The 15210-nt window shown below is 40.2% G+C and overlaps 1 protein-coding gene across 1 annotated transcript in view; it reads right to left on the reverse strand.

Annotated features, from left to right (window-relative positions):
* Nucleotides 1–13117, reverse strand: part of MORC1 (MORC family CW-type zinc finger 1) — a 179591-nt gene extending 166474 nt beyond the window's left edge. The window contains 3 exon segments of the mRNA XM_075998393.1: nucleotides 1024–1077; nucleotides 4293–4576; nucleotides 13085–13117. Coding sequence (XP_075854508.1) covers nucleotides 1024–1077; nucleotides 4293–4576; nucleotides 13085–13117 — 371 coding nt within the window.
* Between the last annotated feature and the right edge of the window lie 2093 nt (nucleotides 13118–15210).

Raw genomic sequence — 15210 nt, forward strand, 5'->3', positions numbered from 1 at the left:
GGACCAATTGAGACAGTAGGAGCCTTGCTTCAGAGTTTTGAGCAGAAGCAACCATAGCAACCCTAATCTCCTGCAGAGAGACTAACCATGAGTTCATCTCTCTTGGCCCCATCCCTATTAGCTCCTTATAAGTTGAGTTCATGGCTCTCCTGAAACACCAACTTTATTCCTTTTTTTCCTCTCCCCTCTCTTTCCATGATTCCATTAGTTCTACAGAGAGAAGGTTCATAAAAGAAGGGAATAGTGATTTTTTACTTAGTGCTGGGCAGGAATTTCTAGATGGTTGGTTAATTGACTGCATTCTGTGGTCATACTCTCAGAAAGGTAATCTCCCTTACAAGGCCAAAAATGAGGAACAAATGCAAAAAGTTGAAATGCAATTCTCATCCAGTGGCAGGAAGTTTAAGTTCCCCTACTGAGACCCTTGACCTAACAACTGTAGGTCAAGGGTGGACTTTGCTTTCTACAGAGAAGGTAGAAAAAATCTTCTGTTATAGGAAAAGACAAATATAAAACAAGTCAAATGCTGTATTCGATTTAGCTAAAAAAAAATTGAGTCCCTCACAAGCCCCCACAAATACACTAGTGAGTGGAACTTAAAATTGTTAGAGCTTCCTTAACTATGCAATTTGTATCCATGCAGATTTCAATAAATGCCCAAACCCATATGTAAATTCTCAAGACAAAGTGTACACTGAGATATAACTCAAAAAACATCCAAATGAGTATATGTTATTACATAGTTATTAACACAAAAACAGAGATCCAGTTTACCTGTACTTCAAGTTTAATCATAAATGCAAATTAAATAAAGGTGAATAATTCTTTCTCTCACTTGTTCTTTTACCTATAATACTTTAATTTTATAGAAAATCAAGTCATAAAACATTCCAGATGGAGAAAAGCATGACATTATCTTTTTATCTTCCAATGTAACTAAAATAGATTTATGTCATGAAATTCATGACATAATAACCTTTGTTCAATAACCCTCAATAACCTTTGTTCCCAAATAGACCTTACCTTGCATTGTCTAGCAATTCAGCCAGTGCTCCAAAAAGGAAACTGTGAGTCGTGCTGACAAAGAAATAAAGAGAAAACAAAAACTTAAACCAGGTGTGTAATCAGTGTAAAAAGTTCAAAACACTCGCAGACAAATGTTCTCCAATTCCAGACAGATAATCAATTAAGAAGTTATTCTAGAAACAACTTTCTCAGCACGATCAAGATTCTGAAGCAGATGCTCTCCATTCCAAAGCCAGGAGTAAGAACACATTTGCCAAAATATCCTGTCCACTCCTAATAAAATAAAAACTTCAAGGACCTTAGTATTGTTAGAGCAAAACTTGACCTTTTAACATTGCTTTATAAGCATGTATTCAAGTAGGATTTTTTCCAGGGAATTTTTCATTACAATTGTGTTATTTAAGGCCAAATTTTTTCTGAAGAATATTGATCAACATCCTGGTCTACTAAAAAGCCATAAGGCTCTAACTACAACCACAGGAATTGGCAGGAAGCCTCTACTTGCCTCACCAATCTATATTTTTCTGTGGAATCTTTCCACCTTGAAAAGCCTGCTCTTTACATATAACCTCATAGATTACCTGAGGCCACTCTCTCCTAAACCCCTAAGGCCAGCTCCTTGGTAACAGAAAACTTGAGAGAGCCTTTACTATTCACCACACTTTGAAGGCTAAATTGTTCTATCTGTGTGTGAAATCAGGCTGCCTCCAAGAGCCCCTGCTTGCTTTTCATTTCCTGATGTGGATATTTCAATCAGCAACCTTATCACAGCATTAAGGGAAGATTCAGTATGCAATTTTCTTTCTATATTTAGTAAACAAGTAACAGAAGCAAGACAAACACATTTATCAAAAAAGCAAATGCTCATTTATACAACAGAAAGCATCATCTGCAATATTTCAGGGCCTCCAAATACCTCAGACCAAAAGACAATACTTTAGCTTAAAATGTATTTTTTTAAATAAATATATATATACACAGACACACACAGTATATATCCCCATTTTTTGGAATTTTAAACTGCAAACGCAGATACTGATGAAAGGTGTCTTGAATCAAGTCAATTTTAAAGTTTTTAATTTTTTTAAAAAGCTACTATAATGCTATTTTACAAAAAGATGTCCTTCATTCAAAAGAAAGCATAAAAATCTAAAATAGTGTAAAAGTATGCTATGCTTTAAAAAATCAGCACTTTAAATCACAAGCTACTCTAGCGAATTTAAAATACATGATTCAATATACAAAAATTCAATACATAAACAATCCTTCAGAAACCTAATTGTAAGAATTCTGACCAAAATTGCCACAGGAGTTTCTGTATTTCTGCAAATCTCTCATTCAAGAGATTTTCACTGACTGCCTACCACGTGCCAGTGTTGTATACAGACAGGGTCTTTGCCATCTTGAAGCTCAAGCTGGTGGGATCTATGGAAGACACACAAGCAGACATATAAAGATGACATTACAGATTGTGACAAGGAGTTACCTTCACAGTGGTGATGGGAAAGAGGAAGTGGTGAGGAGAGGCACAGTGGTCAGAAAAAGCATCTCTTGGTTGAAGATATTTAAACTGAGCCCTGAAGGATGAGAGGATTCAGTACCTTACAGAGCAGCGTGGAAACTTTCCAGCAAGAACAAGAGATGCGAAGACACTGAAGCAGAAAAGAGCCAAGGAGACCAGTGTGGTCGGCATACAGTAAAATGAGAGTGGGCTGAGATGAGGGCACGGCAGGGTCGTGCAGGGCATCCTTCCCCACAGAGAGGACCTTGTGCTTAGGCAACATGCAACCAGGAACCACTGCAGGGTTTTCAGAAGAGATACATACCTGGTTTACTTTTTAAAAGGCTCACTCTGGCAACCATGGAGGAGCCAAAATGAGAAGTAGAGAACCCAGTGAAGAGGCCGTGTAGAAGAGCCCAGAAGGGAGATGGTGGTGGCTTGGACTAAAGTCAATGGCAGTAGAGACAGAGAGAAATGAGTGAATCTGAGTCATATTTAGAGAAAACATTTACTTGATGATGGATTGGATGTGGGGGTGAAGCAAAGGGAGAAAAAAGAAAAACCATTCCTGTTTTTACAGATGAAAGTCTCAAACAAATCTACCTGGGGGAACTAAGAAGAAATCAATTGGTATCTGATTTTCTTATTGTTGTTGTTTCATATGGCTGTCAATTTTGTTATTAAGTTACCATACCACCAATTGAAAATGGGGCTGGGGAAGTGGGTAGCACAGGGTGGTTTGCTGCAGGGAGAGGCTGGGAAGCAATAGCCACAGACACTATACAAAACTGAGGCTGAGGAAATTTTCCAAGATAAAATTCACAGTCCTTCCAGCACTGCACTTAAATTTTTTCTTAAACTCACTCAAAACTGCTATTTCTTCATTTGTCTTCCACCTCATTAGCTTTTAACTATTTGTTCCACCTTTTCCAACTTGAAATCATTCTCCACAGAGAGATAAAAACTGAAATCTGCTGAAGATTGCCTGTCTTACTCTTGTTATCTGAAAATTACAGATCGCCCTGCCCAGCAAGGCTGGCCTTCCCTGGCTTTTTTTGTACCTCCACCTCTGTGGTTTCAAGTTCAGCACATCCCTTATATCAGTCAGTATTTTTAGTAAATCCAAATTACTAAAAGATTAAAAAAAAAAAATACTGACATACCACTGTGAGTTACACAGCACTCCCTGGTATGATTTGCTGTGTGGGCAATGACAGGTGAGATCCCTCCGCAATCTGAGTATCTGAAGTAACACCTAATGAGCCTTAGGTAAAAGGGACCTGGGCAGGGTGGAGAAAAACAAAGGCGCCCAAATAACAACTAAACCATGAGATTCCTATCCTTTGAGGTTACGTTTTTTAGAAAGACTTAGGAGGCCACAGAGGTTGAAATCAATAAATGCAAATGGCTCTGTTTGGAGGGCAACTTTAATCTTTAAATTGCCGGCGTGTTGGGCAGACTAAAGGTTGGCAAGATTGGTAAAATTAGGCTTCTGCTGACCAACGACTCGTTTTGTTTAATGATAAATGTGGGGCCTTCCTACCATTTGGTGTTCATTGACGAGCACCAAAAGAGTTCGAGCTGGCCCAGAATATATCTTTATCACTTTTTCACTTTTTTTTTTTTTAAGCACAAACAACTCAAATAAATAAAGCCATAAATCAACGATACCAAGTTCATTTTTTGTGTTTTCAGTTGGGAGCGGACAAAACTTTTGTCCATTGGCAGGGACCCGCCCCGACTCCGACCCCACCTGGGCACTCACGAGTTGGCGTGGATGAAGTCCAGATGCAGCTGGGCCCGCCGCAGGGCACCATACCTATCGCCCATGCCCTCGGACGCGACCCGCGCGGCCCGCGGACGCGAACACCTGGCCCGCAGCTGTGCGCCCTCACGCACGCCCACGCGCACGCCCACGCCCTGGTCCTCGCGCGGCGCCCGGGCTCGGCAAACGCGCGCCCCCTGGCGGCCGGGCCGCGCGGCTCCCCCTGCGCCGTCGAACCGCTGTCGCGAGAGGGCGTTCTTTGCTGCTTGGTCTCGGATCCACAGCTTGAGAATGATGCATGGGAACTAGGGTCTTCCGGAATTGAGGTTTGTGTAACCTTCTTAAACTGTTGTCTCTCTGCAATTCTCAATCACTCGCCAGCTGGAAAATGAAGCCCAAGGCTGGGATTAGAATTTTTTCAGAAATGATCACACACACACACACACACACACACACAGAATGTGGAGAATCTGGGTCTCATGGTAGGGGATGTAGGGAAGGTAAATGGGTAGTTTTCCTTTGCCCGTGCAGTTTGTTACACAGAACCAGAGGTGATTGTGCTTTGTGTTGCAATCCTAGCGCTTCCTTTCTCTGTCTCTTGAGTTGATCATGTTTTCTCCATTTGGAGGAAAATAAAATAAAATAAAAATAAAAGAGATAAGCCAGAGAGAGAACAAAAAGAAGTACCAGAGATAATCAGAACAGAATTTGGATCTCTCAGTAACATGGAGACTTATCCCTAGGTGAGAACAGCTGTCCCCTCCCGGATAGGCCAGTAACTAACCTTTTTTAATCCGTCAGCTAACATTCCACTATTTCACATGCTGATTTGGCACATGAACTAGACATGTACGGTTTCAAAAGATAGAACTGAGTAAATATATTCAACCTGCCCCATTGGATAAAAATGGGCAGGTTGGATAAATATAAAGAAGAGCTATGTAGACCAGCTGCCCAAATGGTGTTACTCTACTCACAAAGCACAGAGTTCCAAGTCACCAACACCCAAGCTGAAACAGGCTTTGACAGGGGTGCTACATGGAAAGGTCCTGGTTGGGATGGGAAATTAGCTGACTTAGTTGGCCTCTAAGAAGTGGTTAAACACTACTTCAATGTATAGGGCTATTTGACTTGGAAACTAAGGTAGTTCAATAGTAATCAGCAAAGATGTTAGGTGGTAATTATAAAGTCAGAAACAAACATCTATTGATAGACTTGTTTGTAATGTCTGAGCATCATACAGGCGAAGAAGTTCTCAAAAAAGAAAAAAAATGTGAGTTTTGGAGTAGTCAGTCTACTTTGAAAGTGAGGAATATATCAACTACTACATTTATAGGAATCAGGAGAGGAAGAGAGAATGTGAATGGCAACCCAAAGGAACATGATGCTGTACTTTAATTTGAAGACTGGAAGTAAACATAAACATTTCAAGCAATCCTGATTGCATTTTTGTTTTAACAGTGGCTGATGTGGCAGTGTTTTGATAGCAAAATTCTCTTTACTAAGCAACTTGGGCTATCTTTCCAATTTTTCCTTCCATAGAACTTCACAAATATGATATTTTATTTTCATTTTATGGGCAAGAAAAGCTTGACAAGCCTCTTTTGGATTTATTTTACTACCCAATTTCCAGATGCTATCTCAAAGCAATTTACTACCAGGAGGACACTGGAGCCACTAGCCTGTAATTAGTAAAGGCTGTAATGTCTAATTTTTACCAGAGGGAAGGGTGCAATTATTGCAGAAGCCCTCCTTCTAATAATCTGAGCAAGTAAGTGGCCAGCCCCAAAGCACTAGACAGTACTGGTTAGACTGGATGATAAGCACAGACAGGGATCTGTTAGATTATGCTAAAAAAAAAGAGGCTTGAAATCCACCAAAAGCCCTTTTTTTTTTTTTTTTTTTTGGAGACATTGTTTCATTGTGTCGCCTGGGCTAGAATGCCATGGGGTCAGCCTAGCTCACAGCAACCGCAAACTCTGGGCTCAAGGGATCCTCCTGCCTCAGCCTCCTGAGTAGTGAATGCCACCACGCCCAACTAATTTCTTTCTATTTTTAGTAGAGACAGGTCTCACTCTTGCTCTGGCTAATCTCAAACTCCTGACCTCAAGTGATCTACTCGCCTCGGTCTCCCTGTGTGCTAGGATTACAAGCATGAGCCACTGTGCCCAGCCCACCAAACACTTTTTCCTCTCTCCATTTCAACACCGCTTAGCCACCCTGCTGTCATAAAGGCAAATCTTGTTCCTCTTCAAGGTGTACTTTTGGGATTCTTTGTTTTAACCACATCCCTCAACCCTCCCTCAAGATTCGTTTTAACATTATTTCATGTTTAAAATACTGGAGGAGTGGCAGGGAGGGGAAACTTAAAATAAGTATGCCATTTGATCATCTTATGGTTTATATTAATACTAATCTTAAGGAGAGTCGATTTGAGATAGACTCTTAAGCTCTTCCTAACTGAACATTTCAGATTTGCAGCATTCATGCTCTATTCACAAATGTTGGTTCAAATCTCTCAAATTACATTTTTATTTAAATAACTATTGTATGAACCAACATTTCATTACTCTTCACAAACATGTTTAAACTCAAGACAGAGTTTATGAATATAAATAAAAAGCTGACGTTTGAACCTACCAACCATCTACAAGGGTATGCCATTTCCTAAGGACTATAATTAAGAGGTGACATTGGCATATTATAATAAACATAGGCACACATGCTATTAAATTGATAATATTGAAAGAGGCCAATGGTCCTCAATTGAGAATAGACAAATGTTTCTAAAAGCATCTCACATCCTTTGTTATGATTTGAATATTTGTCCTCTCCAAAACTCATGTTGAAATTTAGTCCCCAGTATTGTAATATTGGGGGGAGGGCCTTTAATATTGGGTCATGAGGATTAATGGATTAATAGGTTAATAAATTAATGGGTTAACATGAGATTTGCACTAGTGGCTTTATAAGAAGAGGAAGGGGAACCTGAGCTAGCATGCTCAGGCCCTTCACTGTGTGATGCCCTGCACCACCTCAGAATCTGAAGAGGATATCCATCAGCAAGAAGCCCTTCAGCCTTGGACTTCTCTGCCTCAGTAACTGTAAGAAATAAATTCCTTTTCTTTGTAAATTACCTAGTCAGATATTTTGTTGTAAGCAACAAAAAACAGAGAGACACTTTTCTTACTCATTTTTTTTTGCATTCATGCAAGACAATCTGGATAGTGTGTCTTCATCTCTTCTAATCTACCCCATGTCAGACAATGGTAGGGTGTCATTGCATCAGTTCTCAGTTATCTATCTTACTGGCAATCTTTATATCCAGGTATTCAGCACAGGGGTAAGCACTTCTGCAGACTGTGGCGAAATATGAAGCCTTGAGCTTGCCCTATGAACAGTGGTGATATTAGAGGATTTAGAAAATATGATAACCACTTTGGGTTAACTAATCCAATAGCCATTCCCAACTCTCTTCTTTCCATCTCAAAGCTGAAAATGTGTTTTCCTGTGCTCTCCTGCAGTGAGGGATGGCCATCTGACCCAGCCCTCGTAAATAAGATAGAAACAAAACTGTGCTAAGTGGTTTCTAGAAAGTCTTTTGCTCCTGACAAAAGGTGCAGGTGGGCCTGGCTCTGTCTCCCTCCCTTCACATGTCTGCCTTCCCGATAAGCATAATTCTGGGGCCTTGGGTGTCATTTGCATCCAGGAGGGAAAAATCGAGAGAGTAATGTGAAGTTGTTCCAAACATTCTTGAATTTCTAAACCAAAACCAGCAATCATTCACTTCCAAATTTTTTGTTATGAAAAATATTTTAAATTAATCCTTATTTTTTGTCATTATAATTGCATCTTTTTTTACTTGTAGCCAAAACTATTTCTGATAGAGGAATGTACAACATAATGCCAGAAAGCTTACTTTCTTTCCATCATTGGGCATCAGCAAAAGAGTATTTATTATGAAAAGTAATATTTAAGTTTTTTCTTGCCAGAAATGGTACATGTAAGTTGGCAGAGACGAAGGAAGACACTGCAGACAGAAACAGCCATCAGAACAAAAAGAGAGAGAAAGGGGCAAGACATGTGTACAGAATTATAATAACTAGAAATCATTAGATTGAAGCACAGGAAGAGACAAGGTTGGCCAGGTAAGGAAGGAGAGCATTGGAAGAGAGGTTTGTGTGTCAGGGTGAAGTTTATGTTTAGTGCCATATATAATTTGGAGTCATTATTGGCTTGTCTGGTGATTCAATCATTTATTTGGTGAGAGCCAGCTCTATGGTAAATCCCAAGAATATAAAAATAAAAACACCTGTTCTTGCATTCGAGGAAGTTACAGTTTAATACAGGCAAAATGTATCAGGTTTCAGTGTAGGAAACAGAAATCATTCCAGGTACTTCAAGCCCAATGAAGTATAATACAAGGAAACGGGTATTTACAAAACCTCTGAGAGGGATATAAGGACCAAAATTAGGGGCTCACCAGTGGACACATGAATTGAATTCAGCCTCACATCATGAAGCTGAAAAGCATAGGGCAGCAGTCTGCTGATGCCACCACTATACATAGGGTCCAGTTACCCACGAGGAGAGTTCCGGATGGGGAAATTCTGACTGTGGCCATTGCTTCTAAACACTCACATCCCATGTCCTGCATGCTAGCAGCTAAGCATCGAAAGAAAGAAAGAGGAAGGGAGGGAGAAAGAAAAGCATCTGACTTCTGACTTCTCATAGAAGATAGTCTCGTAAGTAGAAAGTTTTTCACAACCAGGGCTTTGGCTACTTAGGCATTTAAATATAGTTTCTAGTTTTCCAATCTCTCTAACAAGACAGATTGAAGATAAAGTGCATGAAGACAGAGAAAGGCAAAGTGCACTTTCTGCTTCATTGATGGATATTTAAGGCATCGATAAGTGCATTAAGGTGTTACAGGTCCTCTGAGAGAAGTCCAAGCTTCATTGAAGGGGGTAGATTAGGAAAGATTTCAAAGAAGCAATGAAATTTGAACAGAGCCTTGAAAGGTGAACTTACATTTGCAGGTAAACAGAACTGGGATTGGCATCCTAGGTTGAGTGCTCAGTTGAAAGAAAGGAAAAGTGTGAAACTGCCCGGACATTCAGTAATTAGCTCATTATGTCCAGAGTGTGGGGTGCAAAGTAGGGAAGGTAGGGGAGGGAATTCAGTTTAGATGGGACTGGAAAGGAAATGGAAATCAGAGCATGGTGGGCCCTGAGTGCCATGCAGAAGAATTTGAAATGTAGGGAGTGGGAAACCAGAGCCAGGCCTTAAGTTGTGGAGCGCCCCAAATAAATTTAGGCTTCATTAGGATCACTGTGGATGCATGTGAATATTATGCCAGAGGAGTTCAAGACTAGAAGCAGAAAGGCAATTTAGAAGAGTGTGACAATAAGCTGGGCGTGGTGGCTCACGCCTGTAATCCTAGCACTCTGGGAGGCTGAGGCGGGCAGATTGCTCAAGGTCAGGAGTTCGAAACCAGCCTGAGCGAGACCCCGTCTTTACTATAAGTAGAAAGAAATTAATTGGCCAACTAATATATATAGAAAAAAAATTAGCTGAGCATGGTGGCGCATGCCTGTAGTCCCAGCTACTTGGGAGGCTGAGGCAGAAGGATTGCTTGAGCCCAGGAGTTTGAGGTTGCTGTGAGCTAGGCTGATGCCATGGCACTCACTCTAGCCTGGGCAACAAAGTGAGACTCTGTCTCAAAAAAAAAAGATGAGTGTGACAATAGAAAGTGAGGGTTGGAACTTGAGCTGGGGAGAATCTTAATGTTAAACAAGGAAAAAGTGAATCGGATACCCTGATAATTGATTCATCTGGAAAGGTCATCTCTAAAAGACTTGGAATACAGTGAAGAGATGAGGATTAGAGTAGTGTAAACTTAAAGTCTTGACTAGGAAAACTTGGGAATAGGCATTTCTAAATGAGACTGACAGAGGACAGGAAATGCATAAGGGAAATACAAGTTTGGGTGGTTTACTTTAGTTCTTCTGGAATCTGAGAAAAGTACAATAGAAATAGAGGGCAAAAGTCAATTCATGCTTTTAAGTTTCAAATCCTGGGAAGATGACATTATTGTTGACAGTATTGGGCAAGTCACAAAAAATTACCAGGTTGACAGGTAGAAGAGATAGGATTTAGCATTAAACAGCATATCGAAGTAGAGGAAAATTGCCAATGCAGTTAAAATAAATATATAGTTTTCCTGTCTTCAATGGAATTAGCTAACAATGAGTTGTCATTTTTTAATAATTTATATTATATAAATATAAATTATTAAATATAAACACAATGTTTATTAAATATAAACACAAAATAAATATAATTTTGTGTTATGGGAAATATACCTTGTGTACCTCTGAAATCAGAGGCTGAGAAGCTCATAAGGGTGGACAAAGATACCAGAAAAGAGAGAGACATACCTAGGGAAATGGATGGGGAGATGCAAGTTTTGTGGATATAAGTTAATCTTTTTTACTACTGACAAAAAAAATGTGTAAAGAATATTTTCTTAGCAAAATCTCTGTTTAGATACTATTGTCCAATTTCTGAATTGAGGCTGTCAATTCAACTGGCTTCCAAGAATTACATACCAGTCTCAATCTGAAAAGACAAGACACAGTTTCCTATTCCTGTATTTTCTGGGATTTTTCCATGGAAAATGAAAGGAAAATAAAGTGTCCCAATGCCTCTCAAACTTGTTTTATCTTCTTTCAGCAAAACCCTTTTAAAAAACCTGGCAAATAGCCAAATTGGGTGCATTACTAGAATGCAAACAATAAAACAAGACACATTGATCTTTGAGGCACTCTGTAATAAAAGTGTTTTTAAAAGTTCAAAGGTGGGAAAAAACCTCACACATGTAAAGAAGATTCGTACCTTGACCTTTGAGCACAGCACTTACAGACATGCAATGAATCACTGGTAATTCAAAGAAAGAGGTAAGCACATTTTATTCTGCAGTAGCAAAAATAACTACCTCTCAAAATTTTTTATCTAACTCAAATTGCAGACGTTTGAAATGATTCAGATTTTCCTATATGTTCTGCATCAGACCATTTTCAGTCTAGAGACCTTACCCATAATTGTATTATCTGCCAGTCATATCCCACCACAATGACATCCAGAAAATACCTGGTATATTTTAAACAAAGTTTTGTTTCTAACTTACAACTTACTATCTGATTTTTCTTTTACTATTGTCATATCCCTCCCATATCAAATTCCTACACTTCTGTCATTTGCGGTAAGCTCAAAAAAATGTTGTGTCAACCTAAATAATAAATGGAAAGAGGCTCTTTAAAATGAAAATGATGTTTATTTTGGAATAAAGCATTGCAAAGAGAATACACATGTCATAGTAAATTATGTGTATATCCAGGAATGTTAAGGAAGACAAAGATTTTTTAAGGAAAAAATGATTAGGATTACATAATTGTTTTGACATATTTATCCTTGCTATAAAGATCAACAACAAGGGTGATACCAGCCTGGGGTTGGACAAGAAGTTGCTGGGCAGATGACCTTGTAGAAGTACTCTCTGTATGTAAGGTTGTGATTGCCCTTGTGCAAAATTGTGGGGTTTTTTTGGTTTTTTTGAGACAAAGTCTCACTCTGTTACTCAGGCTAGAGTGCCGTGGCATCAGCATAGCTCACGGCAACCTCAAACTCCTGGACTCAAGCAATCCTCCTGCCTCAGCCTCCCGAGTAGCTGGGACTACAGGCATGCGCCACCACACCTGGCTAATTTTTTCTATATATTTTTAGTTGGCCAATTAATTTCTTTCTATTTTTAGTAGAGATGGGGTCTCACTCTTGCTCAGGTTTGGTTTCAAACTCCTGACCTTGAGCGATCCTCCCGCCTCAGCCTTCCAGAGTGCTAGGATTATAGGCGTGAGCCACCTTGCCCAGCCCCAAAGTTGTGAGTTTTGCAGAGTTTTTCGTGATAGTTTTGTTATGAGGCATATAAGCATAAGAACCTTCTCTTCATAGCCTTCCTCCACTCTATTTGTCAGGTTTTTGTTTTTGTTTTTTAACACTAGTGACTCCATTTTGATTCTGACAACTTTCACAGTTGTAGTAAAAGAATTTTAGGCCACAAGAATTATAGATAGCTCATGCCTATAATCCCAGCACTTTGGGAGGCCAAGGTGGGAAGATCGCTGGAGTCCGGGAGTTTGAGACTAGCCTAGGCAACATGATGAGACCCTCATCTCTACAAAATTTTAAAAATTAGCCAGGCATGGTGCTGTGTACATGTAGTCCTAACCACTTGAGAGGCTGAGGCAGGAGGATTGCTTGAGCCCAGGAGTTTGAGGCTGCAGTGAGGTATGATCAGGCCACTGGACTCCAGCCTAGGCAACAGAGCAAGGCCCTGTCTCTTAAAAAAAAAAAAAAAGAAAAAAGAGAGATGAGTTTTAAAGCAGGCACAGCATTTGTGTATAACCAAAACTGCACACTTTTAAATAGTTTTCTGTTTCATTTATTTTATTTATGAATGTGTTCCACTATAATAATCATATGACAATAATGTAATAAAAAAATCCAAGGTATGAAAGAAATGAGCCTATGATGTGATGTCTTTTATCATCAGCCCCAACACTCCACCATCTTTTTATTTGTAGTCTGAAATTTCTTCAACAAGGTATAAAGACTTTCATTTCACAGATACCCCTGGGAGAAAATAATAGGGTGTGGCAGAGAAGAATTGCTGAATGCTGGCTGAATGTAGAAGTAGCTAGTTTCAAGGTTCCAAGTTGGAACACTGGCATTACCGGCTCAGAGGTCCTTGCTGGATCTTCCAGCATTGCACCTTCAATGGGGACTTGATCCCTGCCCAGAAAAGGGCACTTACTCTAAGACCTTTTCCTGCTGTTTAGGTTAATGATGAATCATCTTCCTGGGTCTTCTGACCAATCATATAAAATGCTATTGGAAAACATTGAATCAATAAAAAATGCCAAAGGTTTTGATAAGCAGTGTGTGTCGGGGGAGGGGATGGAGAATCCACAACATCTCTCAGGTTTCCAGATTTCACACCTTTTCACCCAAAACATTAAGTTTTGCTGCGGGGAGTGGAGAGGGGAGGGGAGTTGTTTGTTTTGAGTCTGAATCCTTTCCACAGTAGCTTCCTGCCTGTGCATCACTCTCTGTAACAATCCTCTCTCAATCTCATTCTTTGGGGGGACTACTTCTTTCTCCTTAAATCTCCCATTTGTCCCTCCCCTATTCCTAGAAAAAGCACTCTCTACCCTCCAATCAGTTACTATCAAATTGATAAATTAGTTTTTTGGCTCTACTCAGAATATCATTCCTTGCAGAAGCTAATCACCCCACTGTCTAAGGCTGCAGTCCCCGCTCCCCCAGCCTCAGACTGGTACCAGTCTGTGGCTTTTAGGAACTGGGCTGCAGAGCAGAAGGTGAGCTGCAGCGAGCCTATGAAGCTTCATCCGTATTTACAGCTGCTCCCCATTGCTCACGTCACCACCTGAGCTCCTCCTGCTGTCAGATCAGCGGAGGCATTAGATTTTCATAGGAGCACAAACCCTACTGTAAACTGTGCACATGAGCGATCTAGATTGCTCCTCCTTATAAGACTCTAATACCTGATGATCTGAGGTGGAGCTGAGGTAGTGATGCTAGCTCTGGGGAGCAGCTGCAAGTACAGATTATCATTAGCAGAGAGGTTTGACTGCACAGAGACCATAATAAATCAATTGTTTGCAGACTCATATCAAACCCTATCAGTGAGTGGCAAATGGCAATGTAATAATAATAGAAATAAAATCCACAATAAATGTAACGTGTTTCAATCATCCAGAAACCATCACCTCTACTCCAGTCTGTGGAAAAATTGTCTTCTGTGAAACATGGTGCCAAAAAGGTTGGGGACGCTGGTCTAAGGGATCCTATCACTAGGTTTCCTCTCTCCAATGGAAGGTGATATCTGGAGTGGATATCACCACTCCAAAAGTGATATTTCCTTTCCTCTTATGTCCAACTCTCTTTACAGATAAAAATCTCCATAAATACCAGAGATAATCAATATTATCGTCACCTTCCCAGTGGCAGGATTTTCCCCCCAAAAGGTGAGTGCCATATGCCAAGGAGCTCAAGGGACTGGGCTCATTATACTTGGATGAAGTTAGTAAAATTTGTCCCACATTATTTTAACAACTTAAGGGTTCAAAACTTTCTTCAAGACAGCTAGATAGGCCGGGCATGGTGGCTCACGCCTGTAATCCTAGCACTCTGGGAGGCTGAGGTGGGCAGATTGCTCGCAGTCAGGAGTTCGAAACCAGCCTGAGCAAGAGCAAGACCCCGTCTCTACTATAAATAGAAAGAAATTAATTGGCCAACTAATATATATAGAAAAAATTAGCCGGGCATGGTGGCGCATGCCTGTAGTCCCAGCTACTCAGGAGGCTGAGGCAGGAGGATTGCTTGAGCCCAGGAGTTTGAGGTTGCTGTGAGCTAGGCTGACGCCATGGCACTCACTTTAGCCTGGGCAACAAAGCGAGACTCTGTCTCACAAAAAAAAAAAAAAAAAAAAAAAAAAAAAGACAGCTAGATATGTGGTAGAATAGTATATAGTTGAACATATACCTGCCCACTCCTCTGTCTTACACCTTCCCCTGATGCACAAACATACCACAACCTCTGTCATGGTTCATCTTTGTACCTATTTCAATTAGACTATGAAATATCTCTGTTTAATTATCTTAGGTTGAGTCCTAATGTTGTTTACTCTTTCTGGGTTTGTAGTTTCTTTTCCTTTTTCTCCTTTTCCTTTTCGGGATTACCCCTCCACCCAGATCTCTCGTGTGTATAGCATTATAATTCTCATTTAGAGCAACCGAAGGCCTATTATTCCTGAACAGAAAATCTGATGGTAATGGTG

This window comes from Microcebus murinus, chromosome 1 (assembly GCF_040939455.1).
Source record: "Microcebus murinus isolate Inina chromosome 1, M.murinus_Inina_mat1.0, whole genome shotgun sequence".
Taxonomy (NCBI): domain Eukaryota; kingdom Metazoa; phylum Chordata; class Mammalia; order Primates; family Cheirogaleidae; genus Microcebus; species Microcebus murinus.